General features: G+C 40.7%; 1 protein-coding gene across 1 annotated transcript in view; it reads right to left on the reverse strand.

The window, feature by feature from the left end:
• The window catches only part of GLDC (glycine decarboxylase), a 51360-nt gene that overhangs the window by 877 nt on the left and 36622 nt on the right, over positions 1–13861 (reverse strand). The window contains exons 17-24 of the mRNA XM_068423572.1: positions 7791–7916; positions 6773–6922; positions 6200–6312; positions 5451–5592; positions 3753–3864; positions 2384–2479; positions 1025–1197; positions 258–338 (exon numbers count right to left, since the gene is read on the reverse strand). Of these exons, the coding sequence (XP_068279673.1) occupies positions 258–338; positions 1025–1197; positions 2384–2479; positions 3753–3864; positions 5451–5592; positions 6200–6312; positions 6773–6922; positions 7791–7916 (993 nt within the window). The remainder of the gene's footprint in view (positions 1–257; positions 339–1024; positions 1198–2383; positions 2480–3752; positions 3865–5450; positions 5593–6199; positions 6313–6772; positions 6923–7790; positions 7917–13861) is intronic.

Raw genomic sequence — 13861 nt, forward strand, 5'->3', positions numbered from 1 at the left:
TATTGAAGTGCTGAGATTTAGAAATCCAAGGTTGCACTTCATGTGTAGAGACATTTTTTTTAAGATCTCTTTTCCTTGACCTGAAAAACAAAACTAATGGAACTACTGTAGAGCTCACACACATAAAAACTGAGCAACAGTAAAAATGGCTGTGAAGTTTTTGTTCTTGCCAGATTACTTCATCTCCAACTGACCAGAAAACCACAGAGCAGAAATTTATGTATTACCACACCACTAGGGTCCCATTATTTACTCACCAGTGGGAATGCTGCCACTTCTCTGGAATAAGGACGATCCCACTTGGAAGAAGTGACACAGTTCAGAGTATGTGGTGACATCTACAAGCAAAAAGACATGTTTAGGACATGAAATTACTGAATTCAGTTGAACGCTATCAGTGTGAACCATCCTTCAAGTTCACATTACTACATACAAATAATTACTGTCTAGAGAGTGTCTTGAGAACACCATTTATCTGGAGGAAAAAAAAGGCAGATTTAAAACAGGAAGTAAGTCAGTATCTGGATTTTTTTCAGTTTGCCTGAAGGTACTACCTAAGGTTTCAGTATGCTTCCAGCTTTTCAGTAAATCCCCTCAGTATTTAAAAAGTCAGTACAGCATTACAAGAGTTGAACAGAACTTGAGCCTATAGCAATTTTGTGCTGCCGTTGCTAAAATGATTCATAGTCTTTCTTTTACTGTTAGTTTTAAGGTCATTCCACTTTCCTTCTTAAACCAGATAAATAAGCATCTCTCCTTCATTACTTTGAGATGGCCTCAAAGATTATGTATCATGTGCTTGTGTAAATAACTTTCTCTGCCCTGTCAGCAAAGGCCAGTCTTCTGACTTGAAAAAGTAAAAATTCAAATTTTGAAAAAGTTTAGGGTTTCTAAAAAAGTTTTCAAGAAGTTCATGTGTTCACTATTGCAGTTATTTTCAAGAGTACTGAAAGACCATGAAGTGGACTTACGTAGCCTCAAGGGTTAAGCTGATGCTGGTAACTTGCTCTACATGCCATCTTACCTTTAGTGGGTTAATTTGGGGGTCCATCCTGCCGGCCTCTATTTCAGCAATTTCCTGCCGAATACTGATCATTGCATCACAAAATCTGTCCAGCTCTGCCTTGTCTTCAGACTCTGTTGGTTCAATCATAAGCGTCCCTGCCACTGGCCAGGACATGGTTGGAGCATGAAAACCTGATAAAGAAGAAATCAGTCACTGATGATAGGTTATGAGTTAATATATGCATTAGCTAGCAATTGATTCACAAATTCAGCCCTTTCTATAAACTTTACAGGACTGAACTCACTGGCAGTGTTGGCAGTGTACTGTAGAGATAAGATAGACTTCTCAAGTATCTTAGTTTTTAACACTGAAAGGTAATCCCATTGTATTACTTACAAGAATTACACACTGATTTAATGAAATGCTCTTAAAACCTCCTCTTTTTGCTTTGTTACTTTTCAGCCCAAAGTATATTGCTTCTTTCCTGGGTTATTTCTGTTCCTTCTGCTCACTTCAGTGTAAGTGTTTTGTCACTTTACCTTCTCATGACAGGCTGAATGGCAAAGTGAGATGGGTATAGATTTATGCTTTGGGCAACAAGGTAAAAAGAAAAGGTGGTCTCTCATGATTCCCTTCCTGCACTACTGCTTACAGCCTCTTGATACTTTTCTTTTGTCTGCAGAGGATGGAACTTTACTAAACTTATCCATGTAACTCACCTCCGTACCTACTGAAAAGTCTATTTAAGCGTGGCGCATGCTATTTAAGGCCATAGCAGCCCACTTACAAAAAGCAGGAAGGGTGTTTTTTTTGGCATCACAACTGGGCTTTGGATTATTTCACTGATGAGGTATTACTGGTTAGGGTTTTATCAGCTGTTATGCATATTCATTAGAAGCACAGTTGCATAGGATCAAGCAGTTCAATGGGTCATCTTGTCTGGCAGCCAAAGAATAGCCATAATCAGATTCTTCAGAGCATGTGTACAAAGCTGCCTAAACTGTACCAGGTTGGAAGCGTTTAAATGTATTATCCTGCTTCAAAAGTATTTCTTTCTTTTTCTTTTTTTTTTTTTTTTTTTTTTTGGTTGGAATCTTACTAAGCTCTTGGCTCCAACCCACTTGCTCCAATGGTTAAGAGTCATGTAATAGCAAATTTGAAGGAGCAGTTTACAAAACTGGGGAGGTAGCAGCAGACTGGTAAGTAGCAACTACAAATCAATTGATTCAAGTATCTCTCTAAGGCCTTTATGAACCTGAAATGATCGTGACAGAGTCACAATCCATAAGCACAGGACTAGAATATTTCTACCTCCCTTTAGAAGAGATTTAAGAACTTCTTACACTGCTATTTTTAAAAAAAAGATATCTGACTTACCATAATCCTGAAGTCTCTTAGCAAGATCTACAGCTTCAATGTTTGCTGTTTTTTTGAAAGGTCTTGTATCCAAAATGAATTCATGGGCTACATAACCTGTAAACGAAAAAGTGTACACTATATTTACTTACTAGGAGAATAATGCAATCTACCAAGTAGTTTATTCTCGTTGGTTTTGTGGAGAACATGGCAAAGACAAATTAAAAAATATCCACTTGAGCAAAAACTCAAACCTGAGAAATTACGAGGTAAGAAATATACAACTCAGTATTGCAGACTGGCCCTCTGAGTCCCACATCACATTAAGAAGAGGCCTCATTTCCAAGATCAGAACTAGGAAAGGGTGGTCAAAGTAGCTCCAATAATTTACAAGTACTCTGAAAAATTGTATTTGTCAGTGGCCCGACACCATTTGGGTCTCAGGCTATCTTGAATAGGTATGTACAAGATAATCAGTTTCATGTTATGCCAGAGAAAAGCTCAAATCTGGTGTTATAGAGAGGCTAAAGACATAAGTTATCTAAATTTATATCCATGATCCTGGAGAACCTTGTTCCATTTCATTGCTGAATCCTTCAGAATTTGCAACTTCAATTCACTTTTGTGAGGAAATACTGTATTATCTTAGAATGCAACCTGCAGGTTTAGCCAAGGTGTACTCCATTAAACTTAAGACGTATATTTTGGAAGGCATACATACTCTACTCAGATGTTCTTTGGTGCCATTCAGCTTAAACAAGCAAAATAGCATTCTCTGATAGTTACTCTACTATAACAGGTAGTTCTTTCACCTCTTATTCATTACTTCTGTCCTGATGCAAGACTGGAGAGCTGTAGCAGGGAACTAGAATGTAGCTGAAGTATTTTGCATTGCCAAGGGGATTCTCCCCCATCTCACAAAGGAGAATAAGTAGCAGAAATGAGAGAAATTTGGTTGGGTTTTTTTTCAGAGAAAGCGTGCAAGGGAAAGTACAGGTCCAAAAACTGCTTCCAGTTCTTAAATTGTTGTGCCATTAGTTACGGGAGATTCGGAGGTCTCAACTTTGTTGCTTCTCCTTTTTCTATTGTTCATTAATCTGCTACTAGACTTCATGGAGAATAATCTGATGCCAAGGTTTACTCCATCTTTTGTCATCATTTCATCTAAGTACAGACAGGCCTTTTTTCTTATACTTCCAAGTATCTCAGTTTCATTGCAATACCTCGACAGATGCAGTATGGCAGGTTATTTCTCTCCTTGTGAACAACATCAAGAGAAGTTTGAGATGCAGCTGTCACGTAGCATTAAAAAAAAAACGTATTGCAAGCCAACTTCTACACTAGGAAAAAAGTCAGCTTTGCAGAAGAAAACAAATTGTCCAATACTTGCCTCTTGCTCCTCTGAAAAGGATTTTGTAGTGCTTCTGTAGCCTCTTTGCCATGTAGTTTGCATTTAGTATAGCAATCTCAGAAGCATGTTTCAGACCCTTTGCTCCCATTGTCTGAAAGAGGAATAACATGAAGAAACAGATCTAAAAACACTCCCAAGCAAGCTAAGTGTGTTCTTGTACTGGCAAGCATGATGGACAACAGCACCTTAATGCACCTGGCTAGTTTTAAGGCAGTCACACTGCTATTACACTTTTCCGTACTACACTCACAGAAAAGCACTGTGTATTAGTTGAGAGCAACTTTGGTATACACAGCTTGTAAGACTGCTTACTGTATAAATGATTTTGATTTTACTTAAAGTCAACAAGTGAACAACCCAAACCATTCCTCAAACTGAGAAGCTCTGAAGTGAATAGAAAAAAGTGACCAGAACTCAGGAATGTCATCAGCACACTTGTAAGAACTGCACACGCTGCCTGTCACCACCCTTACCCCCAGGGAAAGATCCTTCAGAGAGCTGCCCAAAAAGATATATGTGCTGTCTGTACAGATTATCCCAGCAACTCAAACTCTGCTTGCTGGTGTCATGTCACAGATGATACTGTGCAGTAACAAAGACAAGAGCCAAATGAACATAGATGCACTTTTTTCTCTATTAAAACACTGATAAAAGGACAATGCTGGAATTGAGCTCTGGTTGAATTTCTTAACACTGCACTTAGATGTTAAGTTAGCAAAGGAGAAAGCCAAAACAGCCTTCAAGGTAGCCCCTTTAGATGGGACAGTGTAAACAGACAGCACTTTGCATTGTGAAGAAACAGCTTCCCTTAAAAATTTACTACAGTTTAAATACTGTGTCATAGGAACCAGTTTACAGTCACAAGTGATTTTTACCCACAGCTGAAAAGCCACCATGGAAGTTGTACCGGCTCATATTTGCTCATTTCAAATTCCAGAAGAGCTGGTTTCCCAGGGAGTGGCCATGGTTAGAATATCAAACTGGCTACAGGGTCCTCTGAATCACACTGCCCTTACATTCACCATTTCAGCTCTTTCACTGAAAGCTTTAAGTGTTGCTCAGAGTCCCAGCACACCCCCTTCTCAAACAGAATTTGAATCTACACTCATCTCTGTTTGCTGAATACTTCCCTATATTTAACCAAATATTTGTAGAATTATCACTAAATTGTAAGGCATTAAAAAATTACATACATCACAATCAAGTTGTCACACATCCAAAGCCAAAACTAAGTTCAGTTTTCAAATTCAGTAAAATCCCTTGGAATCCAGGTTCTTATTAAACAGATTTTGGAAAGTTAAATGTTACATACAGGTCAAGTATAACAATACTGCAGTATAGAAGCAAAAATATTATTGGAAGAACAGTAATTACCAAGCAGCTTTTATTACAGACAAGAGACAGAAGAATTAAGCAGGCTGCATAGATGCAGCAGTTGTCCTGCCATCCTTTCCTATTGAAGCAGATGGCAATAGGCTGTTCCATTGTCCTACTGGAAAACAAGGAGGTTCAAAGGGTATAAATAACCTACAACCGTACTGAAGTCATGCATTTCAGTCTGTGCAAACATCTTATGATGAGTTGCTCTTAAACCTGTTCATGTGGTTCCAGTGGTCCTTAGACTTGCTGAAATAGAAATGGACCCTCAGCTGATACTCCTTATAAAAGTCTACACACCTTGATATACACCCAGGAAATCGGCAATATAGCGCTGGAACCCCAAGGTGCAGCACTGACAGTACCCAAAGGACATGCATCCTTTTCCAGCTGTATTTTGATGACAGGGTGGGTAGGCAAGTAGGGAGCCAAATGTTTCTTCCTAAAACAAAAACATTGATTTTAGAACTTAAATGTGTGTTCCTGGGTTACCATTTCTGAACAGTTTCAGCAGTAGCTTCTCTTCACCTTCCTTCCATACGCAGTCCTCCAGGTCTATGTCTTCTTCAACAGCAAGTTTACTAAAACTGGTGACAACAAAGGATGGCACTCAGTGTTCAACCTATCACAAGATATTCAAGCAGCTATCCAAAGCAAAATGATTTCTTAAAAAGAGTAAGATTAGTGTCTTTTAAAGGAATATGATTGCCCTATAGGGTAGGTTCATGTAGTTCATGTGCCACTTCTGTGTTCTGGACTACGTACAATATCAGCCCTCAAAGTCCACAGATCATCTCTGTATTTACTCAGAAACAGATTGCTGAGCAAGATCTACCATACACTGAAACGCCAACATGAAAGTCAGGGTTTGGGAATACAGGTGAACCTCACCATCCATAAGATCAGCACATGACTATCCTGGAGAAGGACAAAAGTTTACAAACAACAGTACACCTCTCCCATTCATGGCTCTATACTTAAGTGAACTGCCAACAAAGATTCACTAAGGGATTTTTTTTTTTTAAAAAGGCTAATAAAGAGATACCCACACTCCAATTGGTCCCATTCCAGGTCCTCCTCCTCCGTGGGGAATGCAAAAGGTTTTGTGAAGGTTTAAGTGAGAGACATCAGAGCCATAATCTCCAGGACGACACAGACCCACCTGTAAGGGAATACTCTGTCTCAAAATATTCTTTACGTGACATTTTAAGACCTATTACTTCATTCAAGAAAAATACGCTAAAAAAGATGTTACATGTTTTTCTGTTCTTCTTTAGTATGATGCGTCATAAACAAGAATTGATGCAAACAATTTTTTGCTTTAGGAATTCTTATTCATGTCTGTAAAGAACGTCTTTGACAAAGATTAGGCAGACTAAGCCAACTTCAGTAAACAACTCATATATCTTACAACACGTTTCAGGGCAAAATCAGATAAAAGAGAATTATTTTCGCCATGTGATTTTTATTACTGTTCTTGGAAACCTCACCTCCTCCCCCAAACACTGTGCCATCTTGTGAGGAAGCTGTGTTATGGTCTGAACCAAGTACTGCTGTGCTATTTTTATTCCAAGGAAACATACACTCCCAGTTGTGATAAATCTGCCTAGGAGATTTTGTACCTGGGCATTCATATTTGCTCCATCTAAGTAAACCTGGCCTCCATATTTGTGAATCAGGTCACACACATCTCCGATCTCCTCTTCAAACACACCATTGGTGGAAGGGTACGTGATCATGATGGCTGCCAAGTTCTCTTTGTGCTTGTCCACCTGGTGGCATGGAGGAAGAGAGAAAAAAAAGGTCATTGAGGCTCCTAAACCTTCTTAAGAGAAGATTTTTACAAAACCATGTAATTAAGATCAAGTGTTATACAGGTGAGAAGCAAGTCTATCAGCAGGTACTCTAAGTAATTTATAGTCAGCAAAAGATACTGGGCCCTTTTATTCAGCAATACCTATGGAAAAAGAGTGTTTTCTCAATAAATCAGAACTTCAAATCTGGGAAGAAGGCATGGTATTAGAAGATGTATGTATAATAGTCACTTCTGGGACCTTAAGACAAGCGAAACATCTGGCCTTCAAGGTAATGTGAACTAATGACCATCCCCCTACTTTCAGCAATACAGTTCTACTACTACCATAAAAGCCTGCTCAAATATTTGGTTTTGGAAATGTGTCCTGCTAATCCCTTGGATTCCCAAGATTCAACTGCAGCCAATCTACTCAAAAAAAGTGAAAAAATTTGCCTAGTGACACCTTCCCCAGCAGAGGTGGGCTTGAACTTCGCTAAGCAAAGGCTGAAGTGCAGTTTCAAATGCTTCACCCTCATGCTTCATTCATCTCAAATACTAGATGTAGACCAAAAAAGTCTGCGATAAAAGAGCCTACTGTGTAGAAAGACTCTCTGAGCTGCTCCTGCACCAAAGATCCTCAAATTAAAGGGAATCTCACAAATGTCACATGGCTAGTGTCTAAGTGAGCAAAAAAAGGAAAGAATGACTTATCCTTTTCACGCATGTACTCACTATTATTGCCCTATTTTCTCTCAAAGAAAAATCTGATTCTGCTGCCAACACTACTACCTGCGAAGGAGAAGGAATGTTCCTGCCTTGAAAATGAAAGATAATTAAATACTCACCATTGCTTTTAAGTGGGATATATCAATGCTCCCATTTTTATCCACTTCAATTGGCTGAATCTTCATCCCTGCCATTTGTGCACTTGCTGGATTTGTACCATGAGCAGACTTAGGAATAAGGCAAACCTTAGAAGGGAAAAAAGAAGCAGGGGCTAAAGTATAACTAGTTAAAAAATCTTAAAGCATTATGGTCTACACTCAGCTACAACTCATCATCAAAGTTTTCAAAAGGGATCCTGAGGGAATGTTTACGGGCAAACTGCCACTTGTACTGAAGGATACAACTCAGTTTTCTTTAAAGAAAATCCATTCAAGTATCAGCATCTAAATAAAGTTTTATTTGCTGCATAAATCATATTTAGGGCTGCAGTTCCAGAATATTATCTCAGATACTCACATTTAAAATCCTTTCCTCTCACCTCCCTTTTTTTAAAGACTAATTTTTTTTTTACAGTAATCAGTCTCCATATGTAAAATGACTTGAAAGGAAAAACTATCTAGTTCCAACTTCCCACTGCATCTTCAGCTGGTATCTTGAGCTGTCAGATAATGTACTTTTTTTCCACGAGAGGGGACCAAATCCAAATGAGGCAGACGGCAACAAGCTTGATCTGCTGGTTTACTCACTTCCTCCACCCCAGGAGAAAAGGCCACTTCAGTTGAAAGGTCAGCATTTTGTGCGCTTTCTTCTTTTCTTTTTCCCCTCCTTTTTCCCAAGTTTATCTTGAGTTTACTACAACATTTGAAATCTGTCAAGTGTGAGTAACTGCAAGCAGTGCTCAGACTCTCTCATCCGTGCAGTTAACCTCTGGCTATTTCCAAGCATAGAAGGACCATAGACACTCACAGAAGCCCAAGGATCTTGCACAGAATAAGAGAAACAGCAAAGCATATGTGGATAATCAGAAGATAACTACCCAAGGAATAAAATTTCAACCTAATTTCACTTCCCACTGAGTAAAACTACTCCCAAAACAAAGCTTGTATTTGTAAAGAGTGGCTGATTACCAAGAAGTTTGAGGTGATCTGAATGCAACAAAGAAACGAAGACAGAACAAACAAAGACAACACTCACTATTCAATTTTAGGTAGTTTCCTCAGACAGAGGTTATAGTTCCCAGGAGGTCAGGACAACGAACCTTCCATTTTGAGAAGGCAAATGAGTTCTAAAGCCAAGTATAAAATCAGGTTCAGAAAATATGGATATTACTGCACTAAGGACTTTTTTCCTATTGTTTAAAGCCAACTCCTGAGTATGTGAAAGAGGAAGATCTAATTCATCTCAGAATTCCAAGAAGTTTTTGATGTGGTCCCAAAAAATGTTCCTCAGCTAATTTCCAGTGGGGTAAGAGGGAAGGTTCACATGGATAAATGTTTCATGAAAACACAGGAAAGAAACAAAAGATAAATAGTCAGTTTTCACTGTGGAGAAACGTCACCCTAATCGAACATTATAAATATCTGTGCTGGTTCCCTAGCATTTCAGCTTACTCATAATTGGTTTATAATGGAGACATACAGTGAAATGCTAAATATTCTGTTAATACAAAATCACCCAGGTCACTAAAAGAACTGATGACATAGTTCAGAAAAGAACCCACAGTACAGAGTAATAGCATTCAGACCAGAATATACTGGAGCCAGACAGATCTATAATATTACACAATAAAACAAATCTTAACAATACACAACTAGGATTCTAGTTTTGAACCTATCACCACTCAAAAGATAGTGCAGTGTTTGGGGGAAAAAAAGCAACTGCATTAAAAACTAGAAAGGAAATACAGAACAAAGAAAAAGGAACACAGAAGCTCTGAGGATAACCAAAGCTATGAGATGGCTTTTTTGAGAAGAATGGACAAATAACTGGAATCCAACTAGGAAGACAGAAATGAAGATGGATAAGAATATAATAAAAATCTCAGAATTAACAGATGATATGCCAACTGCGAACAGGGAAGAACTGTTCTTCATCTTTCACGAGTGAGAAGGTATTAGATGAAACCATAAGATGTCAAGTTCAAAAAAACAAGAGGAAGAATTTTTTATGAAGAAATGATTATATGACAATGAGTGATGACGCCACAGAATGTTTTCTCCAAGATACTGTCAATATCAGAAGCTTCCTCATAAGAGGTCAACTGATCAGATTTAATTGCAGAAAAACACATAAGCAGTGCCTTTGGATTCCTTTGAATCGGGAAGTTCCCAAACCACAGATATGCAGAAGCTGGGGCTGTGTGCTGGGTTAGTATCATCGTATACTTGCTTTGTCCTTGTACTCCTCATTGTTAAGAGGAGTCTATCTGTCTGCTGTTGACCACTGTAAGACTGGATGTTGGGACTGACAGACTTCTGGTCTGGGATAATCTGGCTGTTCTTATTTCACAAACATTCAATCATCTCTCCAAAATGAAACCTGCTACCACCAACTTCTCACAGGTACATATTTCAACCTAATTCACTTCCAATTAAACTTACTCCTAAAAACTATGATTAACACAGCCTTTCTTCCAGGCATCACAGGTTGTTCAGAAAGCACCCAAAGGAACAATATTACTTTCACATTTTTCAGCTATAACTGCTTGCCATTAAATTGAAATAAAGAATTCTCTTTAAAATAAAATTAGAATTCAAAATTCTATTAAACATTGTGTATTAGTAAGAACTGATTTCTCTTTGGTGTTAACTACAATTGTGTCACCTCTCAGTTTACAAGGTTTTGTAACTCTTTTGTCAGGTTACAATGGTATAGCTGAGAAGTGACTCCTTGAGGTCAAAGTTTCGGGTAGTTAGTATAGAAGAGAATACAAATCAAGCTCTAGACTTCAGACTCTAGCGTTACCAACTGAAGATGATCCTCAACGAATCAAAACTGATTTGCATTATTCATCTACAGTTTTTGTGGCCCTTGTGAAGCAAGGTTACCTCCATATATCCTACAGAAATTTATTTGAAACAGTTCAAATGTACAAGAACTGGATGAACCTAGAGACTTCTATGAGTAGCTACCAAGGCATATCAGAGGCTTGTCTACTTCTTCTGTCAGGAGTGGCTGTACTGAGAATCAACTGACATCATAAGCAGTACAAGTTTTAGATAATCAGTTCCTGTTCCCTTTGTAACTGAAAAAGCTGGAGAGGGAGTGTTATACCACCTTGAAAAGGCAAAAAACTGTCATTGCCCATTTTCTTTCGAGGTATGAACATCTGGGCCTAGATCCATCTCACTGAAGATCTGAATCACTGTTTCACATTCATGAGTAGCCTGTGTGATGGCTTCAATGGTTAGGTCTGCCCCTTGATCACGAGACCGTCTGTAGGTTTTAGGTCTCTCCCTAAATGTCCTGATGTTTTGTGGGCCCACTGAGCTATGAATAACTCATCCTTACTTCCCAGTCCAGGTCTACCTGAGTCACTTCAATTCTGGCAGCCTGGTCTACCTGCTTGTTGTTTTGGTGTTCTTCAGTGGTGCTGCCCTTGGGCTTGTGAGCATCTGTATGACATGTGCCTTTACAGTAATGCTTACTACCCGGGCAGCAATGTGTTGCCAGAAGGCAGCAGGCTAGAGCGGTTTACCTCTGTGCTGCCAATTGGTCAGTTTCCAATGATGCAGCTGCAGCCACTCTCACAGGGCATTTGCCACCATCCATGAGTCAGTATACACTGCAGCCTCAGGGGTGTGACAACGTCCATCTTGCTGTTTTAGTCACAAGAACTGAATTTCTTGTGCAGGTCCTTTGACCTTGCTTTGGTTTTATGGCAAAACCATCTCTCCAAATTATCTGGATTATTCTTTTCCCCTTCTCTGCTGTGTTGCCCCATACAATGATGTCATCTATGTATTGCAGGTGTTCAGGGGCTTCACCCTGTTCCAGTGCAATCTGTATCAGTCAAAGACTGATAGGTAGTTAGGGCTGTGCTTCTAGCTGGGGACAGTTGGTTCCAGGTATATTGGACACCCCGCCACATGAAAGCAAACTGGCCTGCACTCTGCTGCCAAAGGGATTAAGAAAAATGCTTTGGCAATATCAATTGCGGCATACTGCTTGGCCACCTTGGACTCCCATTCGTATTGGAGTTCTACCTTGGCCCATATGGCAGCACTCAATGGTGGCATCACTTCGTTCAGACCATGACAGTCCACTGTTAACCTCCACCCTTGATCAGACTTTTGCACTGGCCTTATGGGACTGTTTAAGGGTTATTAAGTCTTGCTTATCACTCCTTGGGTCTCCAATAGATGAATTAACATACGGATGCTAACTAAGGAGTCTTCGTTGGTGCGTAACTGCCACTGGTGCACCATCATGGTAGCAACCAGCACCTGCTGTTCTTTGTCACACAGCAACCTTATAATGGAGAGGCCAGGCAAGGTAGACAGTTGTTTAATCTTCTTTGTGTCTGCTGTGGCTACCCCAAAGCCCTACCAGTACCTTCTTGGCTCCTTGAAATATCTTCTCCTGAGGTAGTCTATGGCAAGGATACACAGAGACTCCAGGCCATCACAACAGGATGCTTCTACCATTTGTCCCCTGTTAGGCTCACCTCAGCCTCCAACATAGACAACTGTTGGCATCCCCCTGTCACTCCACAAATCCAGATTGGTCCCACCCCCTCCTATCCTGATAGCATTATGGTACACTATGTACCAGCATCCACCAAAGCCTTATGCTCCCATGGATCCAATGTGCCAGAACATCAAATCCATGCAGTCTATTAAACTTTGTTACCCCATTCCTCTGCCTAGCTAGAGGCAGGGGCCCTTTACTCCTGGTTGTAGTAATCGCTCTCTTCACTCCTGTGGTGTCAGACCAGAAGTCCCTTCACCAGACTCAGGAGGAGAGGCATTTTCAGCCCTTATTCTGTGTCTGGGGGACTGCTGTCTGCTTTTCACTGTCTTGGCAGCAACTGGTGTGGCAGTCTTCTTGGTTGGTCCCTTCTTAGCAGCTGTCTTCCCCTGCAGTTCAGGCACATGGGCTTCTAGCTTCGAGCTGAGTGCACTGTCCTTCCTGATGTCCTACCCGAGCCACACAGGAAGAACTAGGGGGTGCCATGTGGTGTGCACCTGGGGCTCCCTTTCCCTCTGGCAGTGGGAGGCTGACTCCATAGGGCAACCCTGACAGCCAAGACACTGCCTGTGGGGATAAGAAGTGGAGGGATTCTCTTTGAAACACCCTGGAACCAGCAAGACAATCTCTCCACAGTTGGTATCTCAAGATATGGCCAGTCTATCATCACCAGTGAGTTCATGTATGACACTAATGCATTTTCCATAGGCCTCCTCTACATGGCCCATGTGTACTGGATGTCATGCAGATCCGTGGGGACCTGTTTGTTGTCCAAGTCACTGCAGACCACCTTCACCACTGCTAATTCTCTTAGATACTGAACACCTTCCTCAGCAAGGGTTCAATTGCTTCAGTAATTGACAAGATCACCCTTGAGAGGACACTTCACACTCAACAGGAACCAACTCCAGAGGCTGCAGATTGTCAACTCTCTTCTGATTTCTTTGTTGATTCCCTGGTCCCTAGAGAGGAATCCCAGCTGCTGGGCTTCCCTACCTTCAATTCCTGGCTGTCCCCTCTAGCATCCAAGCATCTGAGCAACCAGGCAGCAATATGCTTGCCTGGCTAGCAGCTGTAATTTTTCCACGTATCTTGGAGCTTGCTCAGGGTTAGGGATGGGGTGGTTTCTGCCTCTTGGATGACTTCTATCACTTCCTCCTTATGTTTCCTTGCCAAAGGACTGGCTTCCTGATCAGACACTTCCTCTTCCTCCTCCTCCTCCTCTGTTACGAATTGAGGGTACAGTCCTGTTGACCTTCACTGCCAGTCCTTCCTTTTTACTACTGGGGCAATTAGTGTAGTTGAGGTTTGGGTCCCTGTCTCAACCATCATGTCCTTAGAGGTAGAGGCCCACTTTCCCCTGCTGCTGTTTTGGTGCTGGATAGAGGCCCACCAGGCACAGGCAAAGCCCCAAAACAGTGCTAGGAGCTGCTGGGTCTCATTGGGGTAGGCAAGGCACCCTTCCATCAAGTGGTATGCCAATTCAGTGGCACTGCATGCC

The sequence above is a fragment of the Nyctibius grandis genome, chromosome Z (genome assembly GCF_013368605.1).
Source record: "Nyctibius grandis isolate bNycGra1 chromosome Z, bNycGra1.pri, whole genome shotgun sequence".
Taxonomy (NCBI): domain Eukaryota; kingdom Metazoa; phylum Chordata; class Aves; order Nyctibiiformes; family Nyctibiidae; genus Nyctibius; species Nyctibius grandis.